This window comes from Selaginella moellendorffii, unplaced genomic scaffold (assembly GCF_000143415.4).
Source record: "Selaginella moellendorffii unplaced genomic scaffold, v1.0 SELMOscaffold_34, whole genome shotgun sequence".
NCBI lineage: Eukaryota > Viridiplantae > Streptophyta > Lycopodiopsida > Selaginellales > Selaginellaceae > Selaginella > Selaginella moellendorffii.
Window position 1 is genome coordinate 1,355,641 of NW_003314295.1, and position 15,996 is coordinate 1,371,636.

At 46.9% G+C, this 15,996-nt stretch overlaps 4 protein-coding genes across 4 annotated transcripts; all 4 read right to left on the reverse strand.

Moving 5' to 3' along the window:
- Positions 1 to 1,522: 1,522 nt before the first annotated feature.
- Positions 1,523 to 3,715, reverse strand: LOC9656124 (neutral/alkaline invertase 3, chloroplastic). Its single transcript, XM_002977541.2, has 6 exons — positions 3,096 to 3,715; positions 2,872 to 3,040; positions 2,595 to 2,806; positions 2,044 to 2,537; positions 1,937 to 1,985; positions 1,523 to 1,874 (listed from the first exon to the last, which is right to left on the reverse strand). The coding sequence occupies exons 1-6, from the start codon at positions 3,708 to 3,710 to the stop codon at positions 1,548 to 1,550; spliced, it is 1,866 nt and encodes a 621-aa protein (XP_002977587.2). The 5' UTR covers positions 3,711 to 3,715; the 3' UTR covers positions 1,523 to 1,547.
- Positions 3,716 to 4,001: 286 nt separating this feature from the next.
- Positions 4,002 to 5,281, reverse strand: LOC9656125 (E3 ubiquitin-protein ligase dbl4). The gene is made up of 2 exons (XM_002977542.1): positions 4,170 to 5,281; positions 4,002 to 4,119 (listed from the first exon to the last, which is right to left on the reverse strand). Exons 1-2 carry the CDS (start codon positions 5,279 to 5,281, stop codon positions 4,002 to 4,004), a joined length of 1,230 nt encoding a protein of 409 aa, XP_002977588.1.
- A 168-nt stretch (positions 5,282 to 5,449) lies between these two features.
- On the reverse strand, positions 5,450 to 8,203 carry LOC9656126 (glucose-6-phosphate 1-dehydrogenase, cytoplasmic isoform). Its single transcript, XM_002977543.2, has 16 exons — positions 8,105 to 8,203; positions 7,764 to 8,012; positions 7,620 to 7,705; positions 7,493 to 7,550; positions 7,256 to 7,433; positions 7,061 to 7,209; positions 6,943 to 7,011; positions 6,831 to 6,889; positions 6,733 to 6,769; positions 6,612 to 6,683; positions 6,419 to 6,566; positions 6,268 to 6,363; positions 6,133 to 6,203; positions 5,955 to 6,070; positions 5,850 to 5,895; positions 5,450 to 5,795 (listed from the first exon to the last, which is right to left on the reverse strand). Exons 2-16 carry the CDS (start codon positions 7,995 to 7,997, stop codon positions 5,622 to 5,624), a joined length of 1,593 nt encoding a protein of 530 aa, XP_002977589.1. The 5' UTR covers positions 7,998 to 8,012; positions 8,105 to 8,203; the 3' UTR covers positions 5,450 to 5,621.
- Positions 8,204 to 8,218: 15 nt separating this feature from the next.
- LOC9656127 (protein PHOTOPERIOD-INDEPENDENT EARLY FLOWERING 1) lies at positions 8,219 to 15,801 on the reverse strand. Its single transcript, XM_002977544.2, has 17 exons — positions 15,230 to 15,801; positions 15,050 to 15,154; positions 14,890 to 14,997; positions 14,760 to 14,840; positions 14,625 to 14,713; positions 14,424 to 14,568; positions 14,242 to 14,368; positions 14,127 to 14,182; positions 14,004 to 14,048; positions 13,888 to 13,956; positions 13,764 to 13,826; positions 10,627 to 13,714; positions 10,509 to 10,573; positions 10,399 to 10,457; positions 9,688 to 10,348; positions 9,096 to 9,619; positions 8,219 to 9,043 (listed from the first exon to the last, which is right to left on the reverse strand). The coding sequence occupies exons 1-17, from the start codon at positions 15,659 to 15,661 to the stop codon at positions 8,476 to 8,478; spliced, it is 6,285 nt and encodes a 2,094-aa protein (XP_002977590.1). The 5' UTR covers positions 15,662 to 15,801; the 3' UTR covers positions 8,219 to 8,475.
- Between the last annotated feature and the right edge of the window lie 195 nt (positions 15,802 to 15,996).

Genomic DNA, 15,996 nt, shown 5'->3' on the forward strand with positions numbered 1-15,996 from the left:
CATTTCTAAAATGTTTTGATAAAATTACTAAAAGATATCATAATATATACTCAAAATAGTTCCCGAGAGTTCTGAAAAGAACTTATATGAGTATCATATAAATACTGAAATAACAATTATTTTTTTAAAGCATCTATTAAATCATCATATAGTATAATCATTTGCGATTTATTGAATAAGTGTTTTAACAACTTGAGAAACACTTTATAGAAACTCAAATGTTCTAAATTAAAATTTAGACAAGATTCTAAAATTTTAAGGTTTGTGATTTTGTGAAATAAAATGCAGTTAAATTTTGAAAAAACTATAAGTTATTAATTTATTTTCCTAACAAAATTATAAATTTCATGGGTTCTTGAGGAAAATTACTTATTTAACCCAGTTTATATTAAAGTTTTTTAAATTTCTTCTCTATTGTGCAATTTTTACATTTATTTAAATAAAAAATAAGATTGTGCAATATTTTTTATATGTAAGGTTCTAATATAAAGCAATTTTTTATCATCAACATGATATTTTTTTAATTTATAGTGAATATTTTTCTTATGGTTTAAACATGAGTTGACCAAAAGCTTAGTACAATTTGCTAAAGATCAAATGCGTATACAACATTTATTCAATTTAAATGTTTGATAAATCTAATTTTTATCTTTTTTTAATGTTATTTTTAGAATTGTTTACAAATGATACTCATTTGCGGATTTAATAGTTATTAAATATTATAGTTGGGATTATATATAACATAACTTCAAAAACTTACTCTATATGTATAAAGTGTTGTTGTGTTTCATAAAAAGCCACTATTTAATTAATGTTTAATATTTCTTATTTATTTTTTCAATGATATTCTAATAAAGTTGTTGTGATGGTGTTAAAATTACATCATTTGCTTACATGGGAGTCTACTAAATAATTTGATATAACTTATCTATACATATAAATTTAACAAATTTGAGTCATTCAAGATAAACTGTTTAATTATTTATATGGTTTTTTGTTAATGTGCATTAAACATGCACATTATATTATTCACATAATCAAATTTAAGTGATGTGGTAATTTAAATAGCAAAGTTACAATGTCTATACTCATAAATTTATATATTAAATTATTTTATATATTTTGATAAATGGGATATAGATATTCTCATAAATTGACATTTTTGTTTTTTGAAGGTTAAAATAACTTTTATCTATATAAAATGAAACTATATATATATATTAAAATAATAAAACAAGTAGAAACGATAAACTAAATTAGATATATCAATATATAATTCACTACACTACTCATTTTATAATGTTTTGAATGCATCATAACATAACTTTTTAAATAAAATTTACTTTAATTAATTAATTAAAATATCTTATTAATTTGTAAAATGTACATGTTTGACATAATGAGATAATGTAAAATCTTATAATTTTCCATTCTTAAATACAATTGCTATATTTACATTTTATAATATATTTACTTTATTTCTTCTATTAGCATATTAGATTAACATTCTTTGTCAAAAAGATATAAAAAGTAAAAATATATTGAATTTACACTATAATTCTGGTAGACTTCAGCTTGCGTTTTCTCTTAATGCGAGGATTGGCATCCAAAGAGCACGACATGGCCTCCAGCAACGCCAAGTCCTCCTCACACGTCAAGATTTTCACAGCATCCGGCTTATCCAAAAGCATCTTGGCAACAAGATAGCCCGCAATGGACCAAGTCTGGTAGAGTCGAGCCTGCTTCCCTACGAACCTTGCTGCTCTTGTGTCATAATACTCTGGCCATCTGTCTCTGGAGATCCGTTTCTCCGCAACTTCAATGGCACGCTCAGCCATCTCCGGGCGCCCCATCTTGATGCAAGCCACAGTAAGCTATAAGCAACATAGAAAAAACCATTAGCCAGAATCTACTCGCGAAGAGCTTGATAGCTTGCCTGCCACAAGAGAGTCGGCCAGGAACCTCCGTTGTGATACGACCACGGTCTGTCTCCAAGTCCAAAATGTCAAGGTAAAACATGCCAAAAGAAAAGAACGAGCTTACGTGTTTTTGGGATCACTTCCGGTGATGATACGCCACTCCTCTCCCTGCAAAGCCGGATAGCATATCTTCATAGGCATGTTGCCGACGAAGTCCACCCAGCGAGCTTCGATGAGATCGAGTATGCCTTCTGCCTGTTCTGGCGTGGCTAAAGAGCTCACAATCGCCCACAGGTTGCCAAGAGAGAAGAACCGAAAGTCCATATGAGCTGGTTGAAGATTTCCAACCAGGTACCCGCCTTTGTTGGGAATCCAGTCCACCAGCCATGGCGAGAGGTGGTCCGGATAGATGTTAAACTTGTTGACTGCCTCGTGAGAATACTCCTCGGTTTTGTAGCGGTAAATCTCGTTGAGCTTTCCCATGTCCACCCAGTAATACTCTCTGATGTGAAAGGACAGGGCACTGAGTCGAGAAGTGAGGGTCCTGATGAGATCAAGCGCGCTGTCTTCCGAGATCAGCATTTCCCGAGCACACCTTAGTGCAGAGTAAAACAGAGCCTCAAAAGATAGAAAAACTAGTCAGGAAAGTGAAAGCTTTCAAGAAGGATGGCATACCTGTATTTCGAGGGGATGGCCATGAATTCCCATCCTTCTGTCGATCATGCACGAACCATCAGTCACGAGCAAAGTCGGAAACATGTCGAAGCCATCAGCAAGGCAAAGCTTCAGGATCATTTTCATGCCGGTTTGGACGTCGACCCTCTCTTGCAACGTGTAATCCCCGGTGCTTTTGCCATAAGCTCTCAAAAGAATAATCCACCACAATCCTGTTTAGAGAACCAAATGGAAGTTAAACCACATGGTTGCACGCAAAGCTTTCTTCTGTTCTCACCGGAATCGACAGGAGCAACTCGGCCAATGGCAGCTTCACCAAAATCTGGATCCAAAACCTCCTCCGTGCCATTTGCTGGATCACCCTCGAGAGGAACAGTTCTCACTTTAAAGCTGGCGGGCATCAGTCCCTGGCCGGGATTGTAGCAATCCACGGTCTTCTCCCAGCTCTGATACAAACAGAAAAAATGGAGCTCCATAAGTTCATTTCTCAGAACAACATACCTGGAGCTGGAGCGTGTGTAGAAGAAAATTCCGGACAATGTCTGTCTCGCCCTTGAGCAGGAAAGCTATGGCGGACGGGATAAAGTCCCTGATAAAAACTTGGTCGTAGTTCAAAGGGTGGCCATCGGTGGGATCATTGGCAGCGATCGTCCCGACTGGAGTCCCACAGTAGTAAACCATGGCAGACCTGAGAAGCTCCCAAGCCTCGTGTTCCAAAGGGCTCTCTCGCTTAGAAAAGCTTTGCTTGTCTGCCAATGCCGCCTTGCGGATCTCTCCCACTGTGAGCGGCGCCACGGCCCCTCCATGGCGGACATAGACGTGCCCGGGCCTCAAATTCTCGCCCACCGACACGACCAGCGTGAGATCGCTGCCCTCTTTCTTCCTCTTAGCCTCCCCGTCTGGAGCTGGCAATGGATGATCTTCCTCGCTGCCGCTGCTGCTGCCACTGGCTGTGCTTGAGGCCCGGGCGATGCAATGCCGGAGCCGGACGACGCCATAGACCTTCTTGCGAAATTCGTACCTCACCCGCGATCTCTGCCCGATGGCGGACGATCCCTGCGTGGCGATGGCAGTGTGGCCGCAGCCGCAGCTGTGGCGCGGCTGGACAGCATGCATTGCGACCTAAAGTTTCTTGGTGCTCCCATTTTCGCCCTTTTTGACATGGCCAAACCTAGTCGCCCGACAGGGTGCCAAGTGTCCACCCTAATGTGGCTGCTTCATTCAGCACTTTTTCTGTGGTCCAGATTTCAATTGGGTTTTTTAACGGACAAGATTTATTTTAATAACCATGCACAATTAAATTCTTTTGCTTTAATAAAAGTTTACCATATGATTGTGAACAATATCAAGTGGTATAGTATACGTTTTAATGTTTAATCACTTCAAATATTAGTAGTTTGTTATAATTTACATGTTTTTCTTCGGGTCCAAGAGCTTCTTTTCATCCCAAAACGGGCATTTGGAGGCAGCCGCATGGTCCGACGTCCACTTTCTGTTGCAAAGGTAGCAAAACTCGTACTTACACCTGAAAACCCCAGAGAAAAAGGTCAAGGGAATGATCAAACAATGGCTTACCGGCAAACAACGTGGTTGCAGCCCCGCGTCAGCTCGATCATGCTGCCGCACTGGCCGCACTGCTTCCACTTGTTCCTCGACGCCAGCTTGTAGAGCTTCACCCCGTCAAAGTCGCGCAGCACGGCCGGGACCTTCTCAAACTCGCGGCAGGACATGCCAAAGTGCCATGGCACCTTGCACTTGAGGCAGAAGCCATTGCCGCACGCGAGGCATTTGACCATGAACGACGCACGAGCGTTGGATTGAGTCGTCGAAGTCGCCGAGGATGAAGGAAGGGAATCTGATGACGAAGGAATAGGAGCAGACGAGGTCCAAGCTGGAAGAGACGAAGAAGGCGAAGAGGGCGAAGAAGCTCTCCAAGAACTCTGGGAGCCTCTCCGAGGACTCTTGTTAGAGCTCTTGGAACAACTTTTTGGAGAACTCGAAGAACTTGAAGAGGATGGCACGGCGTCGAGCAGGCGCTTGTCCATGACTTCGGAGCACTCCTTGTAGGGGCAGTAGATCTTGAACTCCGCGGGAATGCTCTGCTCCACCCTGTTCTTCTCCAGCAGCTGGATGCTCTCCTTGGACAGCAGCTCGGTGCAAACTTCATAGTCCAGAACCGCGAGACAATGCTCTGACGGGCATCGCACCTCCACAGCTCCTTCTTTCACCCTCACCTCCGCGTTGTGCCTCATGCACTGGATGCAGAACCTGTGCTCGCAGGGTTGCACGGTCATCATCTCCTGCAGCGAAAGCCTGTCTTCGGTGCAAATTCGACAAGTTTCTCTGCGCATCCTTTGTTCTTCTTCTTGTTGTCGCTCCAGGACTTTGGCCAGCAGCACCGCATCGATCAGCTCCTCTCGGTTTTGGATCTCCCAGGCAGCAAACACTTCTTCGGCTCGGGAGGCTTCCATTACTTCAGCCAACTGCAGATCGAATGCGAGGTCGTAATCCTGAGTCAGATGACTATCCTCGTGATTGAAATCGGAATCCTGAGTCGGATGACTGTACTCATGATCGAAATCGTAATCCTGTGTCGGATGACTATACTCATGATTTGGCAGGGGGACTCCCGATTGGTATGACGAGCTGCCGCTACTCCCTGCGGAAACACTCTGCGAGCTACCCATTCCCAACTATCCTACCATCGATCCAGCGTGTGCGCGCGAATTTGAAGCCCGAAAATCCAATGCCGTGTTGTGGACCTGTCCGCGAAGAAGCTTTTTAAATTTTACTGTTGTCTTCTCGCCTACAAGCTCCCAAGTTTGTACGTAGCTGGTTTGAAAAAACTCGTGGTAGGCCATGAAAAGCTTTTGATTTTCAAATTTTTTAGTTTATTCGAGGACCTGAAGCTAACAAGGAGAAGATCAGTCATTCTCACGCGAACGATCAGTCATTCTCACGAGCGTAGCTTCAAGGAAGAACTTGGTTTTGATCGAGCAATAGTTTACTTTTATCGATGGAAAGGTCTTAATCCTTGAGTGACGGTGGAATCCAAATGTAGCCATGAGTTCTCACGTAGCCTTGCTCTTCCGCGAGCTTGTCGGCCTCGGGCGGTCCCCTGCTTCCCTGCTTGTACGGAATTACCGGGATTTTTCCAGCTTCTATTCTCTCCAGCAATGGCGTGAATACCTCCCACGAAAGCTGTCCGTTTGAACGAGTTAGGAAGTAATTCTGTACGGGGATAGTTACGCTTACCTGTAGTTCGTCCCTCCGAACAAAGTGTTGCTGATCTCCGCGGATCCTGGAGGTTATAAATAAATACATGAGCGGAAAAGCGAAGACTCTGAAAGTTCTTCTTACGTGTCCAAAATCAAGCGCTCATAGGCTTCGGGAATAACCACGTCCTGGTAGCGTTGGCGGTAAGAGAGGTCTAGCTCACTTTGCGTTGCGGACATCTCCAGACCTGGCTGCTTCACCTGTGATCGAAATTTTGGCAGATTAAGCTAAAGGTGGAGGAGCTAAAAAGGTTGAAACTTACCGTCAGCTTCATATACATGGCTTCTGAAGGTTGCAATCGCATGACAAACTCGTTTCGTCCCTGTTTTTTGCCTGTATATTTAAACGAAGTATCGTCTTTGAGTGAATAAAAACAGTGTCAGGGATCAGAGCTTACATTTGAAAATATCCCCCGGGACGTCTTTGAATTGGACACGAATCTCTGCCTTACGAGTATCCAAGGCTTTTCCAGCTTTTAGGATGAAAGGAACACCTTTTCACAAGAAAAGAGTTAGTACCGACAGAAGATTGCGAGTAAACTGCCATACCATCCCAACGCTCATTGTGGATTCGCAGCACCACCGAGGCGAATGTGGGTGTCAATGACTCATCGGAAACCGTGGGATCGTCTCTATAGCCTTCGTATTGTCCAATAACAACCTCGCTGTCTTGTATTGGTTGAATGGCTTGCAGAACCTGTGAGCTTTGAGATTTATTCTGTGCGGAAATGTGATACAGTACCTTCACTTTCTCGTCGCGAACATGTTCAGGGCTCAAGGATAATGGTTTTTCCATTGCAACCAGACAAAGAACCTGCCAAAGCATGTGCATTTAAGTGCCCGAAAGGGATACGCATGTATACCTGCATAAGATGATTTTGAATGATATCCCGAATGATGCTACGAAGAAAATGAGAAGTTAACTCCATTTGGAGCGAAAAACTCTCCAGCTTTTACTTACCCATATTCGTCAAAGTAGCCACCGCGACCATCAGTTCCAAAATTCTCCTTGAACACAATCTGCATGTATGCTATTTAGAACACTAGCGATGATTTGTCATTGTCACCCATACCTGGACGTTTGCAACATTATCACGATTCCAAAGTGGAACAAAAAAGCGATTTGCAAACCGCATCACAAGCTGGAGAACACGAGCTTATCAATGCGAATGACAACGACTGCAACCCTACCAAATTTTGGACGATCTCCTTTCCCAGATAATGGTCAATCCGGTACAGCTGCTCCTCCGAGAACAAACTCCCAAGCTGATCACTCAACTCTTCAGAGCTCTTTAGATCCTTGCCAAAAGGCTTCTCGATGACAATTCTAGTCCAGCCCCCTGAAATCAGATCATATATAAAGCCGAAAATCATGTGATCACGTACTTTTGTTCATGCAGTTTTTGTGTATCATGCCCGCCACGAGGGGATAGACCGATGGAGGCAGCGCAAGATAGAAAAGTCGGCGAGGCGGCTCATCCTTCCCGGCTTCATAATCGGAAATAATCTTGTCAAGTTTTCTGAAGCTGTCGTCGTCGTCGTAAGCGCCAGAGATATACGTGCTCTAAAGTGATTGAATGATCGAAGTGTCACAATACATAAACGAGAAAAGGAGAAACATACCAGCTCGAGAAACTTGGTTACAAGATCAGCAGGATACTTTCCAGAGTCCGCCAAATGTCTACACAAGCGCGAAGAAAGCTTTATGAAGAACAATACGAAAGCTAAGAAAGAACAATAATATCCTTACCCTCCAATTCGGCGATGGAAGTCTTCTTCGATGAGCTTCGATCTGGCATAGCCAAACAGTTTAACTTGGTGCGATGGTAAAAACCCCTGCGGCATTGTCAATGAATCGAAAATCCCCTCATATTTGCTTCGAATCCTCACATACCTGGCAATAGAGATGGAAGAGCGCTGGGAACGTCTTCTTCTTCGCGAGATCCCCAGAAGCCCCCAAAATTATGATGGACAGGCAGCTCTCCGCCACAATCTTCTTCGATGCGCTCTTGGCGTGCTCCCCGGACCCCGCCGATTGCTCCTGGACTTGGATCGCTCCATCGCCGGCCGCTCCATCGGCCTTGGGATCGAGCAATTCCGGGATCGGCGCCGTCAAGGTAGGGCTCATGCTTGCCGCCTCGCGCTACGAGAAAGAGAGGAGAATCAAATGTAGAGCGCCAAGGGTTGAGACCGCGAGGAATTCAGCGCTGACAACGCCGTGATGCGATGTCTTACCGGATGAATCGAAGAGGGAATTGTGGCGCAACGAGGAGATCGCTGGCTTTGACACGCGCAAACTTTGCCCCTCCTGAATGCACACAATATTTGCCTAGACCGAAAATGCCTGGGTTTTAAACGGGATAACCAGAAATGTTATTTTACCGCGGGTTAAAGCACCTACCATTCTTGTACACGAAGAACAAGATAAATCTCTCGTCTCTTTCATTACTACCGAGTCTTTTTCTCTTTCTCTTCTTTCGGTGTTGTTTGATCGATCAAAATTTCTGGGCCCAGCGAGAAGCAGCAGCGTGATCACGATCTTCACGAATTTGAGCTGACGATACCAGAAAGACTCCTGAAATAATCATAATAAAAAATCACCTCTCTCACTCGCTCACACCTTTGTTCTTGGCCGCCGCCGCTGGCTTGCGATGATAGCTCGCCTCCTCGGATGCCGGGGCTTGAGCTAGCCTGGAGCTGGAAACGGTGGAGTCCGGCCGCCAGTACTGAGCAAATGGATAATTCGCTCCTCCTGCTGCTGCTGCTGCTGCGGTTGATCCTGCTGCTGCTGCTGCCACCGCTGTGGATTTGGCACTGCTCGACGGCCTCGCGAGCTGGATACTCGATGAGCTTGACGGCTTCGTTGCTACGTGATGAACTCTGGAAGCTCCAGTGGTTGTAAACACTGCCGTCGGTGGTGGTTTCTTCAGGTTGGCTGGCTTTATCTGGCTGGGAGACACACTCGTCTTCATCTCCACTGGTCTTATCTCGATCATCCCGTTCGGCTTGGAGACTGGCTGCAGCCGGGGCTGCTTGCCCGGCCTCTGGAGCTTGGCGACATCGGTCGGAGGTTGCTGGCGTTTCACTGGAGGGTTGTTTTGGCTCGGCGTTGGCTTGGGAACTACAGAGATCGCTGCTGCTGCCCAAATTGAAGGTGTCATCTGTGATGCTAGCCTGTGCATGAGTAAAGTTAGAATTTTAGAGCTCACAATTCTTGTGTAGGTACCTGAAGCGGGTTTCACAGACGAGCGACCGGATACTCGAGCTGGACGGTGGTTCGGCGGTCTTTGGTTCCCCTGGTCTGAGCGTTACGTTCACAGGCCGGAAGTCCTCCATCTCTTCTGGGTCGGAAAAACTGAGAGACAATTCCAGCGGAGGTTGGCTCTCGACGTCTCCATTGTCGTTGTTGTCGCTGGCAGTATTGTTCTTCACGGCCTTGCAAGCAGAATTCTCAGGCATCTTTCCATTGTCACTGGCAGTCGTCTGAGATAGAGCCTCCGCTACCAGCGCGTGCCCCTGCTTGTGAGAAGCCTGCCGCAACGGTGGCTTCAAGCAACCTTGACAGAGATTTGCCAGGGAGACGAACGGAAGGTTTCGGGGATGTCCAACGTTACTCACGAAACCGTTCCTCGACTTTGCGGACCCCTTGTAAGAGTCTTTCACACTCTGGACTGTAGCGAAGTGTCTCTGTAGCAACACCTCCTTGTCAGGAACTCGCTGTACTAGCTCTAACAAGCGCTTTGTGTCTTCCTGCATCAACCAAAGCAAAACAAGACCAATTTTTCAGCTGCAGAATGAAACGAAAGCGTAACACATACCTCTGTCACCTTGATAACAGCCCCAGATAGTAATCTCTCGCTGCTCACCCCCCCGCAAATGGTACCAGCGTTCTCGACTACGAGCTGCCTAAATCTATCTTTACACTTAACAGGGTGCCTGTGCCGACCTCTATACACTCCGCCGTCTGGCATTCCTTCTAAGGCATCGCTAGCCAGAAGCCAATTTCCACCATACTCGTGCACTACAGCGCACAGGACCTCGTCCTCCTCGGGCATCCAGTCTGTGTGATGATCCTTGGCCTTGAGTGCTTCCTTTCTTCGGTCTCTTTCCAGCAAGATGACTGGGCTCTTCCTTGCGGTCGTGCAAATAGTTAGCTTGCCACCAAACCTAGGCCTGAAGTACTCTGTCCTGCTATCCTCCTTCCTAAACCTTTTGTTCTCGCCGCCCTCCTCTTCAAAAAACCTCGAAAACTTGCGCTTTCGTTGAAAAGGCGTGCGTAGAGAGTTATCCCACTGCATGTCGTACTCTCCCTCGTCGGACGCAATGGAGAGTACCTCATCAGCTTCGTCGGCATCAATGTGATCATCTGCTCCCGCGTCTTCCTCGGAACAAAAATTGTACTCCTCTACACTGCTTCTTTCTAGAGATTTCAGTTTCTTCTTCTTTGGTCTCTTCTGCTGCTTCTCGCCCTCAATCAGCCTGAAAGAAAAGTAAAGACTAGATTCAGATATCAAAGAATGTAGAATTACCTGTCAGCCTCTTGGAGCTCCTCGTCGTGCATCGCGTCCCATTGTGCTTGTAAGAGTTCCTGTATACCTTGTTAAATAAACATACGGAAATGAAAAAATAAAAACGAAACCTGTTGCTGCGTCAAGACTTCTACTTGCTGCCTATAAGCTGCATCGGCATTAGAAGTATCCCAACCTGCCAGAACAAAGTTAACACGGCTTATAACTTTGGACGATGCAAATACGTACTCTCGTAAAGAAGTGGTTCATCATCCTCGTCAATATCCGCCTCCTGTTCTTCCTTGAGTTTCTCTATTTGTTCCAATTCCCACTCCTTTTCCTCGTAGGTTACTTGTGTTTCCAAAGCGCTGGTATCGATGATTGGATTCCAGAGGTCCAAAAACTGAATCGCGTATCTCTCGATTGGCTTGAGTTGGTCTTCAAAGTTATTGCCCTGACCTGATGCTGCTGCTGCGGCCGCAAGCTGCTTCACATCAGCAAGCATGTCCATCTCCTCCTCGGCATCCAGAAGGAGCGGTTGAGGTTCCTTAAGCTCTGGTAACGACGGCGTTCCAGCAGTCTCAAATTCCGGTGACGGAACTTTGGTCTCGGAAACCTTTCCATCCTCCAAGTCGTCGGCACATTCGTCCTCCTCCACGCTTACATCTTCAGCAAACTCCTGATTCTCCGCGGCCTCTTCCAGCTCCACCTTTTTCATAGCCATGTAGTCGGCCTCGTCTTCGGCACTTTTGAGTGCCGCATCTACGTCGGCATTAGAAAGCGGCTGGTCGGCACGCTTTGTAGTGTTCACACCGGACAGGAGTTCCATGGGATCAAGCTTCTTGAAAAACTCAGTGTTGTAGCCACCACTCTGGATGACCAAATTGTCGAGGAAACGCTTCTGATTGGCCTTTTTCAAAATGTTCTCCTCGATGGTACTCTCGCTAACCAGCCTGTATATGTGAACTTCACGCGTCTGGCCGATGCGATGACACCTATCCTGAGCCTGTTGATCCATCGCAGGATTCCAATCACTGTCATAAAATATGACTGTATCGGCGCCAACCAAGTTGATCCCAACGCCTCCGCTTCTCGTCGACAGGATGAACAAGAAGATCTTCGGGTTCGTGTTGAATCGTTGCATGAGAATTTGCCGCTGTTCAGGTTTGGTAGAGCCGTCGAGCCTCATGTAGTTGTAGCCGTAGAGGTTGATAAAACTCTCCAAGATGTCGAGCATCTTTGTCATTTGCGTGAAGATCAGCGCCCTGTGACCTTCCGATTTCAGCCGCCGCAGTAGAACTGAAAGCTGCTGGAGCTTCCCACAATCGAACTGGAGGAGCCTCCTATCCGGGAAAAACAGTTGCTGCCGCACAATGACCGGACGTAGCGGTGCCACCAAGTCACTCATCACCGCAAGTTGATTGCTCGGGAAGTCATGTCTCAAGATTGAGGAGGCAGACTGTCTGCTGCACCAAATAAGCGGCGGAGGAGCCCGAGCTGCTGGTATGACGAATACAAAAGCCTGTAGCAGATCCAGGAGACTTTCGCACCATGAAGATGGAAGCTTCACCACCTCGGCTATCGCTGAAGGGAACGTCAAGTAACGAGAAGGATCTGACTGTATGGAATGAATACCATAAACAGGGTGCTCCACCTCGACGTGCTTCGCCAGCCCACGACCATATACCACATGCCTGCTGCATCGCAGCATATTGAGCCACCCAAATTGTCGAGCCTTTTCTCTTCTCCTCTTCAGTCTCTGCGCTGCCAAAGCCGCTTGAATCTCTTCGAAAATGTTCTGCGGTTCAGTCACCTGTTCCTGTTCGTTCCAGCTATCTTCACCACTGGTGGCAATCTCTTCAATGAGAGGCGTTGGCGTAGCAAGTTCAGCGAGCTCCGATGGTTCCCAGGCCTCCATGTCTTCCGACAGGAGATAGTTCAACACTTCGAGGTTCACTGTCGAAAAAGGCTTCTGTTGGACGGCCGTGCACAGCTCCGAGCACATCTGAAGCTGGAGGCCCGGCATGTCGAACGAAGACACGATTGGTCTGCTCTCAAACAAGTCGGGATGATTGCAGACCTTGCGCAACTGCATCAGGACGTTGATGAGTCCTAAGAAGTTGCCGCCCGACAGAGTTGCTTGTGTATCAGAACTGGCCATGAAGTCCTCGTAGAGATTGCGTTGCCGCTTCGAGAGCCTGCATGGCACTACATGCTCGTGCTTCCCCGGGAGCTGCTTCTCAACGTCGCGCTTCAAGCGCCTCAGGATGAAAGGTCTCAGCACATTATGCAGCCGATCCACCACGTCCTGGTTTACTTTGTCCTGGCCTTCCACCATCCCGCTGATAGGATTGCTGAACCAGTCTCGAAACTCTTGATGCGACTGGAAAACGTGTGGCATCAGGAAGTGCATCAAGGACCACAGCTCCATCAAATCGTTCTGGAGAGGAGTTCCCGTCAGAAGGATCCTTCTCTTGGAGTTGAAGTTCAACAGCATCTGCCAGCGTTGAGATTTCCAGTTTTTTATAAGGTGCGCTTCGTCGAGAATGAGATACTTCCACTTCTTCCGTTTGAAGGCCTTCGCGTCCTGGATAACCAGCCTGTATGTCGTGATGCAGACATGGAAGGAGTTCGCCTTCGACCACCCTTGCCGCTTTATCTTGCGCTCTTTTGCGTTGCCGAAGTACGTTAGGACCTTGAAAGCGGGACACCACTTCATGAACTCTGTTTCCCAGTTGAGCATCACGCTTGTCGGCACCACTATCAAATGAGGTCCCCAAATGCCTTTCTCACAAGCCAAGTGAGCTAACAAGGCAATTGTCATGATCGTCTTGCCAAGGCCCATCTCGTCTGCCAGAATTCCGTTCAGCCGCTTCTCGTACATGGTGACCAGCCAGTCCAGTCCTATGTGCTGATACTCCCGCAAAGAATGCTTCAGCAAGAAGGGAATCTTGGTCCTCACTCTTGTCGTAGAAAATGTGTATCCTGTTGGCTGTGCAGACAGGGCAGCAGCAGCAGCGTCGTCAAGCTCCTTCCTACCGGTCTTCCCAGATCCCTCCACTCTACTACTATCATCTAAACCAGCTCTTTTTCTCATGCGTTCCCCTCTTTGTTGAGCAGCTCGGGCTACATTAGCCAGCACTTCCGCCTCCTGCTCCGTGCCATAAAAAATCTTGCTTTCTCCTGTAGCTTTTGATCTACCCGTACTCTTGATGATCAATAACGAACTTCGACCGCTAGTACTAGGTTCGCCCATTCTCTCTTTAGCCTCATCGGAGCTATCAGAAGGCGCGTCACTAGCACCGCCCTTCTCGTCTCCTGAGCTCTCGGCACCCTCCTGCATCAAGGTATATAAGCTACTGTGTGCACTCTAAAGTAGAACTTACCGCACGGTATCGAGACAAAAGCTCTGAAACGGGCAACTCATTTTCCATCTTCAGTTGCTCAAGCTTCAATACCATGCAACATTCCATTAGTCAGAGCGAAAAAACACTTGAAAAAGTACCGTACCTCAAGGTTAACGTCTTTGTTCTCTGCCATCGCTAGTTTTTCCTCTTCGTCGAAAGTCCTTTCGTCGTCCTACAATCAGAAAGTGATTTAAGGAAGAATAATCTTCCAAAATTTACCTCCTCTGACGCATATGCGGTATGAGGATCGTATTCCTCGTCATCCTGCATAAGAAATTCCAACTTCAATAAGAATGCGTTCCCTCAAGCCTCTACAGGCTGCCTAAATGATGGGTATCTTACCAATTCTTTATCTGGGTCGGCGTCGGAGGTACTTCTCTCTTCCTCGCTATTGTCACCTTTGAAAGACAACCGTTGGTGAAAAACAAGAAAACAGTAACATAGCTGATGACGAAACCTTTTGCATATAGACCAACAAGCTCCTCTATTGGCAGCTCGCTCTCCCTCTGAAGCGCATTCAGTTCTTCCTTGCGCTCGTCTTCGGTGATCAGCGCTTCGTCGGCTTCGAGAGTGGCCTCGTCATCCTGCTACACCGTTTGTGTTAGAAAAATTATAATCGTCAGAACGAACTGCGTTAACCTCTTCTTCCATTTGGTCACATGTGAAATCTTTGTCAGTAGAAGGCTCATTTGCAGCGTCCAGCAAATCTCCAGTGTCCTGAGTTTTCTGGTCTTCGTTGTTCTCAGGAAGGCCTGACAGGTTAACTGCTAACATAGAAGAGTATCTGAATAAAATGTGCAATCAGCGAACTTAGAAGCACAAGGGCACGATTGAGCGTACCTTTCCGTTTGCCCAAGTAAGAAATTTAAATGCTTGTCCAGGGCTTTCTTCTTCTTCTGTTCAACAGCAAGTTGATGCTTGTAGACGACCTGGACGACAATACGTCATAAGAGAGCATTTAGAAAATTATCTTACCAGCTTTTCGATCTTCACCCAGAACTTCTTAACTTCTTTCGCTATGCTGCTCGCGATTCTTCGGATACGCTGCTCTTCACCCTACAGTTTCCAGCCTTAAGACAACGGCAGCACAGAGCGCAAAGCAAACCTTGAGCCGACGCATGCCTTTGCTTTCCTCTTCCGATTTCGCCTTTGCAACTTTCATGGCAACTCTCTTTGCTTGAGCCACCTTCCATTTCCTCTCCTTATCAAAGTCCTACACTCAAAACATTCGTCTTAATAGCTCTATGGAGAAGACGATGACATACCTTGGAAAGCCAGACCATCTCCTCAAGAACGTAGTCCCAGTGACTCTTCGCATGCGTGGGCTCTTTCCACTTCGATGGTGCTCTTCGCTTCACTTGCTCGAGAGCCTAAGAATGAAAGAAGAAGAAATCGAGCAAGTAAGCAATGCACTGGACACTCCATGCAAATACCGATGCATGTACCTCTTGCCTTGTCCAAATCTCCTCAGCTCGGCTTAAAACCGAGTCCTCGTACGCGAGCTCCTCTTCCTCATTTAAAAACCTCACGGAATCCTTTTGAGGCGTTTCATCCAAGACCTTTGCCTCTGTCGCCACAACGCATAGCTCCTGCGTCTTCCCAGCGTCCGATTGGAGCGGCTCCAATTTCGACGGAGTGACAGCCCCCTTTCCTGCATTTAGCTTGGATTCCTCGCTCGCGAGACCGAGCTTAGAATCACCTGGAGCCTTCTCCTGCCCTACACTGTCCTCGACGAGCCTTTTATCACCTGGGAGCTTCCCATTTGACCTCGCATCGTCGGCCCCTGGACTGGACACCTCTTCTTTGGCCGATTTGGAGCGATTCCGGCGGCCATAGCACCTTAGCTGTGGCTTGGCAGCCGCGCCTCCAGCTTCCATCTAAGAATGTAAATCCCTACTCTTGTCAGCTTCATCCAGCCGCCGCCCCTAGCGTCGCGCGCCCTGCCGCCTCCAGAAAGAACATCCACAAACCCCCTCCCGCTATCCCCCGGCTTAGGGCTTCCCCCAGCGAAGGCACAACAAAGGATGTTTATCAGTTTTAGTTTTTTCCAGCGTTCATGGTTGGGGAAGAAGAAAGACCTTTTCGGACGGCAAATCTGGCCATGGCCCAATCTACCGAGTACGAAACTGGAACAATCGCGTCCGTTGGCATGCCGACGGTCCAGATCATCTCATTTCTTGCAAGGTTTTAGGTCTAATAATGTGAGTATTGA

What these genes read in the sequence shown, in the direction of transcription:
- LOC9656124 (XM_002977541.2), bottom strand. Translation starts at nt 3,710, where the DNA reads ATGCATGCTGTCCAGCCGCGCCACAGCTGCGGCTGCGGCCACACTGCC. An exon ending in GCCATCCCCTCGAAATACAG is followed by an intron (nt 2,538 to 2,594) that starts GTATGCCATCCT and finishes CTATCTTTTGAG; the next exon opens with GCTCTGTTTTACTCTGCACT. An exon ending in GGCCGACTCTCTTGTGGCAG is followed by an intron (nt 1,875 to 1,936) that starts GCAAGCTATCAA and finishes TGTTGCTTATAG; the next exon opens with CTTACTGTGGCTTGCATCAA.
- LOC9656126 (XM_002977543.2), bottom strand. Translation starts at nt 7,997, where the DNA reads ATGAGCCCTACCTTGACGGCGCCGATCCCGGAATTGCTCGATCCCAAG. An exon ending in CCATGTATATGAAGCTGACG is followed by an intron (nt 6,071 to 6,132) that starts GTAAGTTTCAAC and finishes TTTCGATCACAG; the next exon opens with GTGAAGCAGCCAGGTCTGGA. An exon ending in GAGCGCTTGATTTTGGACAC is followed by an intron (nt 5,896 to 5,954) that starts GTAAGAAGAACT and finishes TATAACCTCCAG; the next exon opens with GATCCGCGGAGATCAGCAAC.
- LOC9656127 (XM_002977544.2), bottom strand. Translation starts at nt 15,661, where the DNA reads ATGGAAGCTGGAGGCGCGGCTGCCAAGCCACAGCTAAGGTGCTATGGC. An exon ending in TGTTGGTCTATATGCAAAAG is followed by an intron (nt 14,183 to 14,241) that starts GTTTCGTCATCA and finishes TGTCTTTCAAAG; the next exon opens with GTGACAATAGCGAGGAAGAG. An exon ending in AAGTCTTGACGCAGCAACAG is followed by an intron (nt 10,458 to 10,508) that starts GTTTCGTTTTTA and finishes CAAGGTATACAG; the next exon opens with GAACTCTTACAAGCACAATG.
- LOC9656125 (XM_002977542.1), bottom strand. Translation starts at nt 5,281, where the DNA reads ATGGGTAGCTCGCAGAGTGTTTCCGCAGGGAGTAGCGGCAGCTCGTCA. An exon ending in TGCAACCACGTTGTTTGCCG is followed by an intron (nt 4,120 to 4,169) that starts GTAAGCCATTGT and finishes TGGGGTTTTCAG; the next exon opens with GTGTAAGTACGAGTTTTGCT.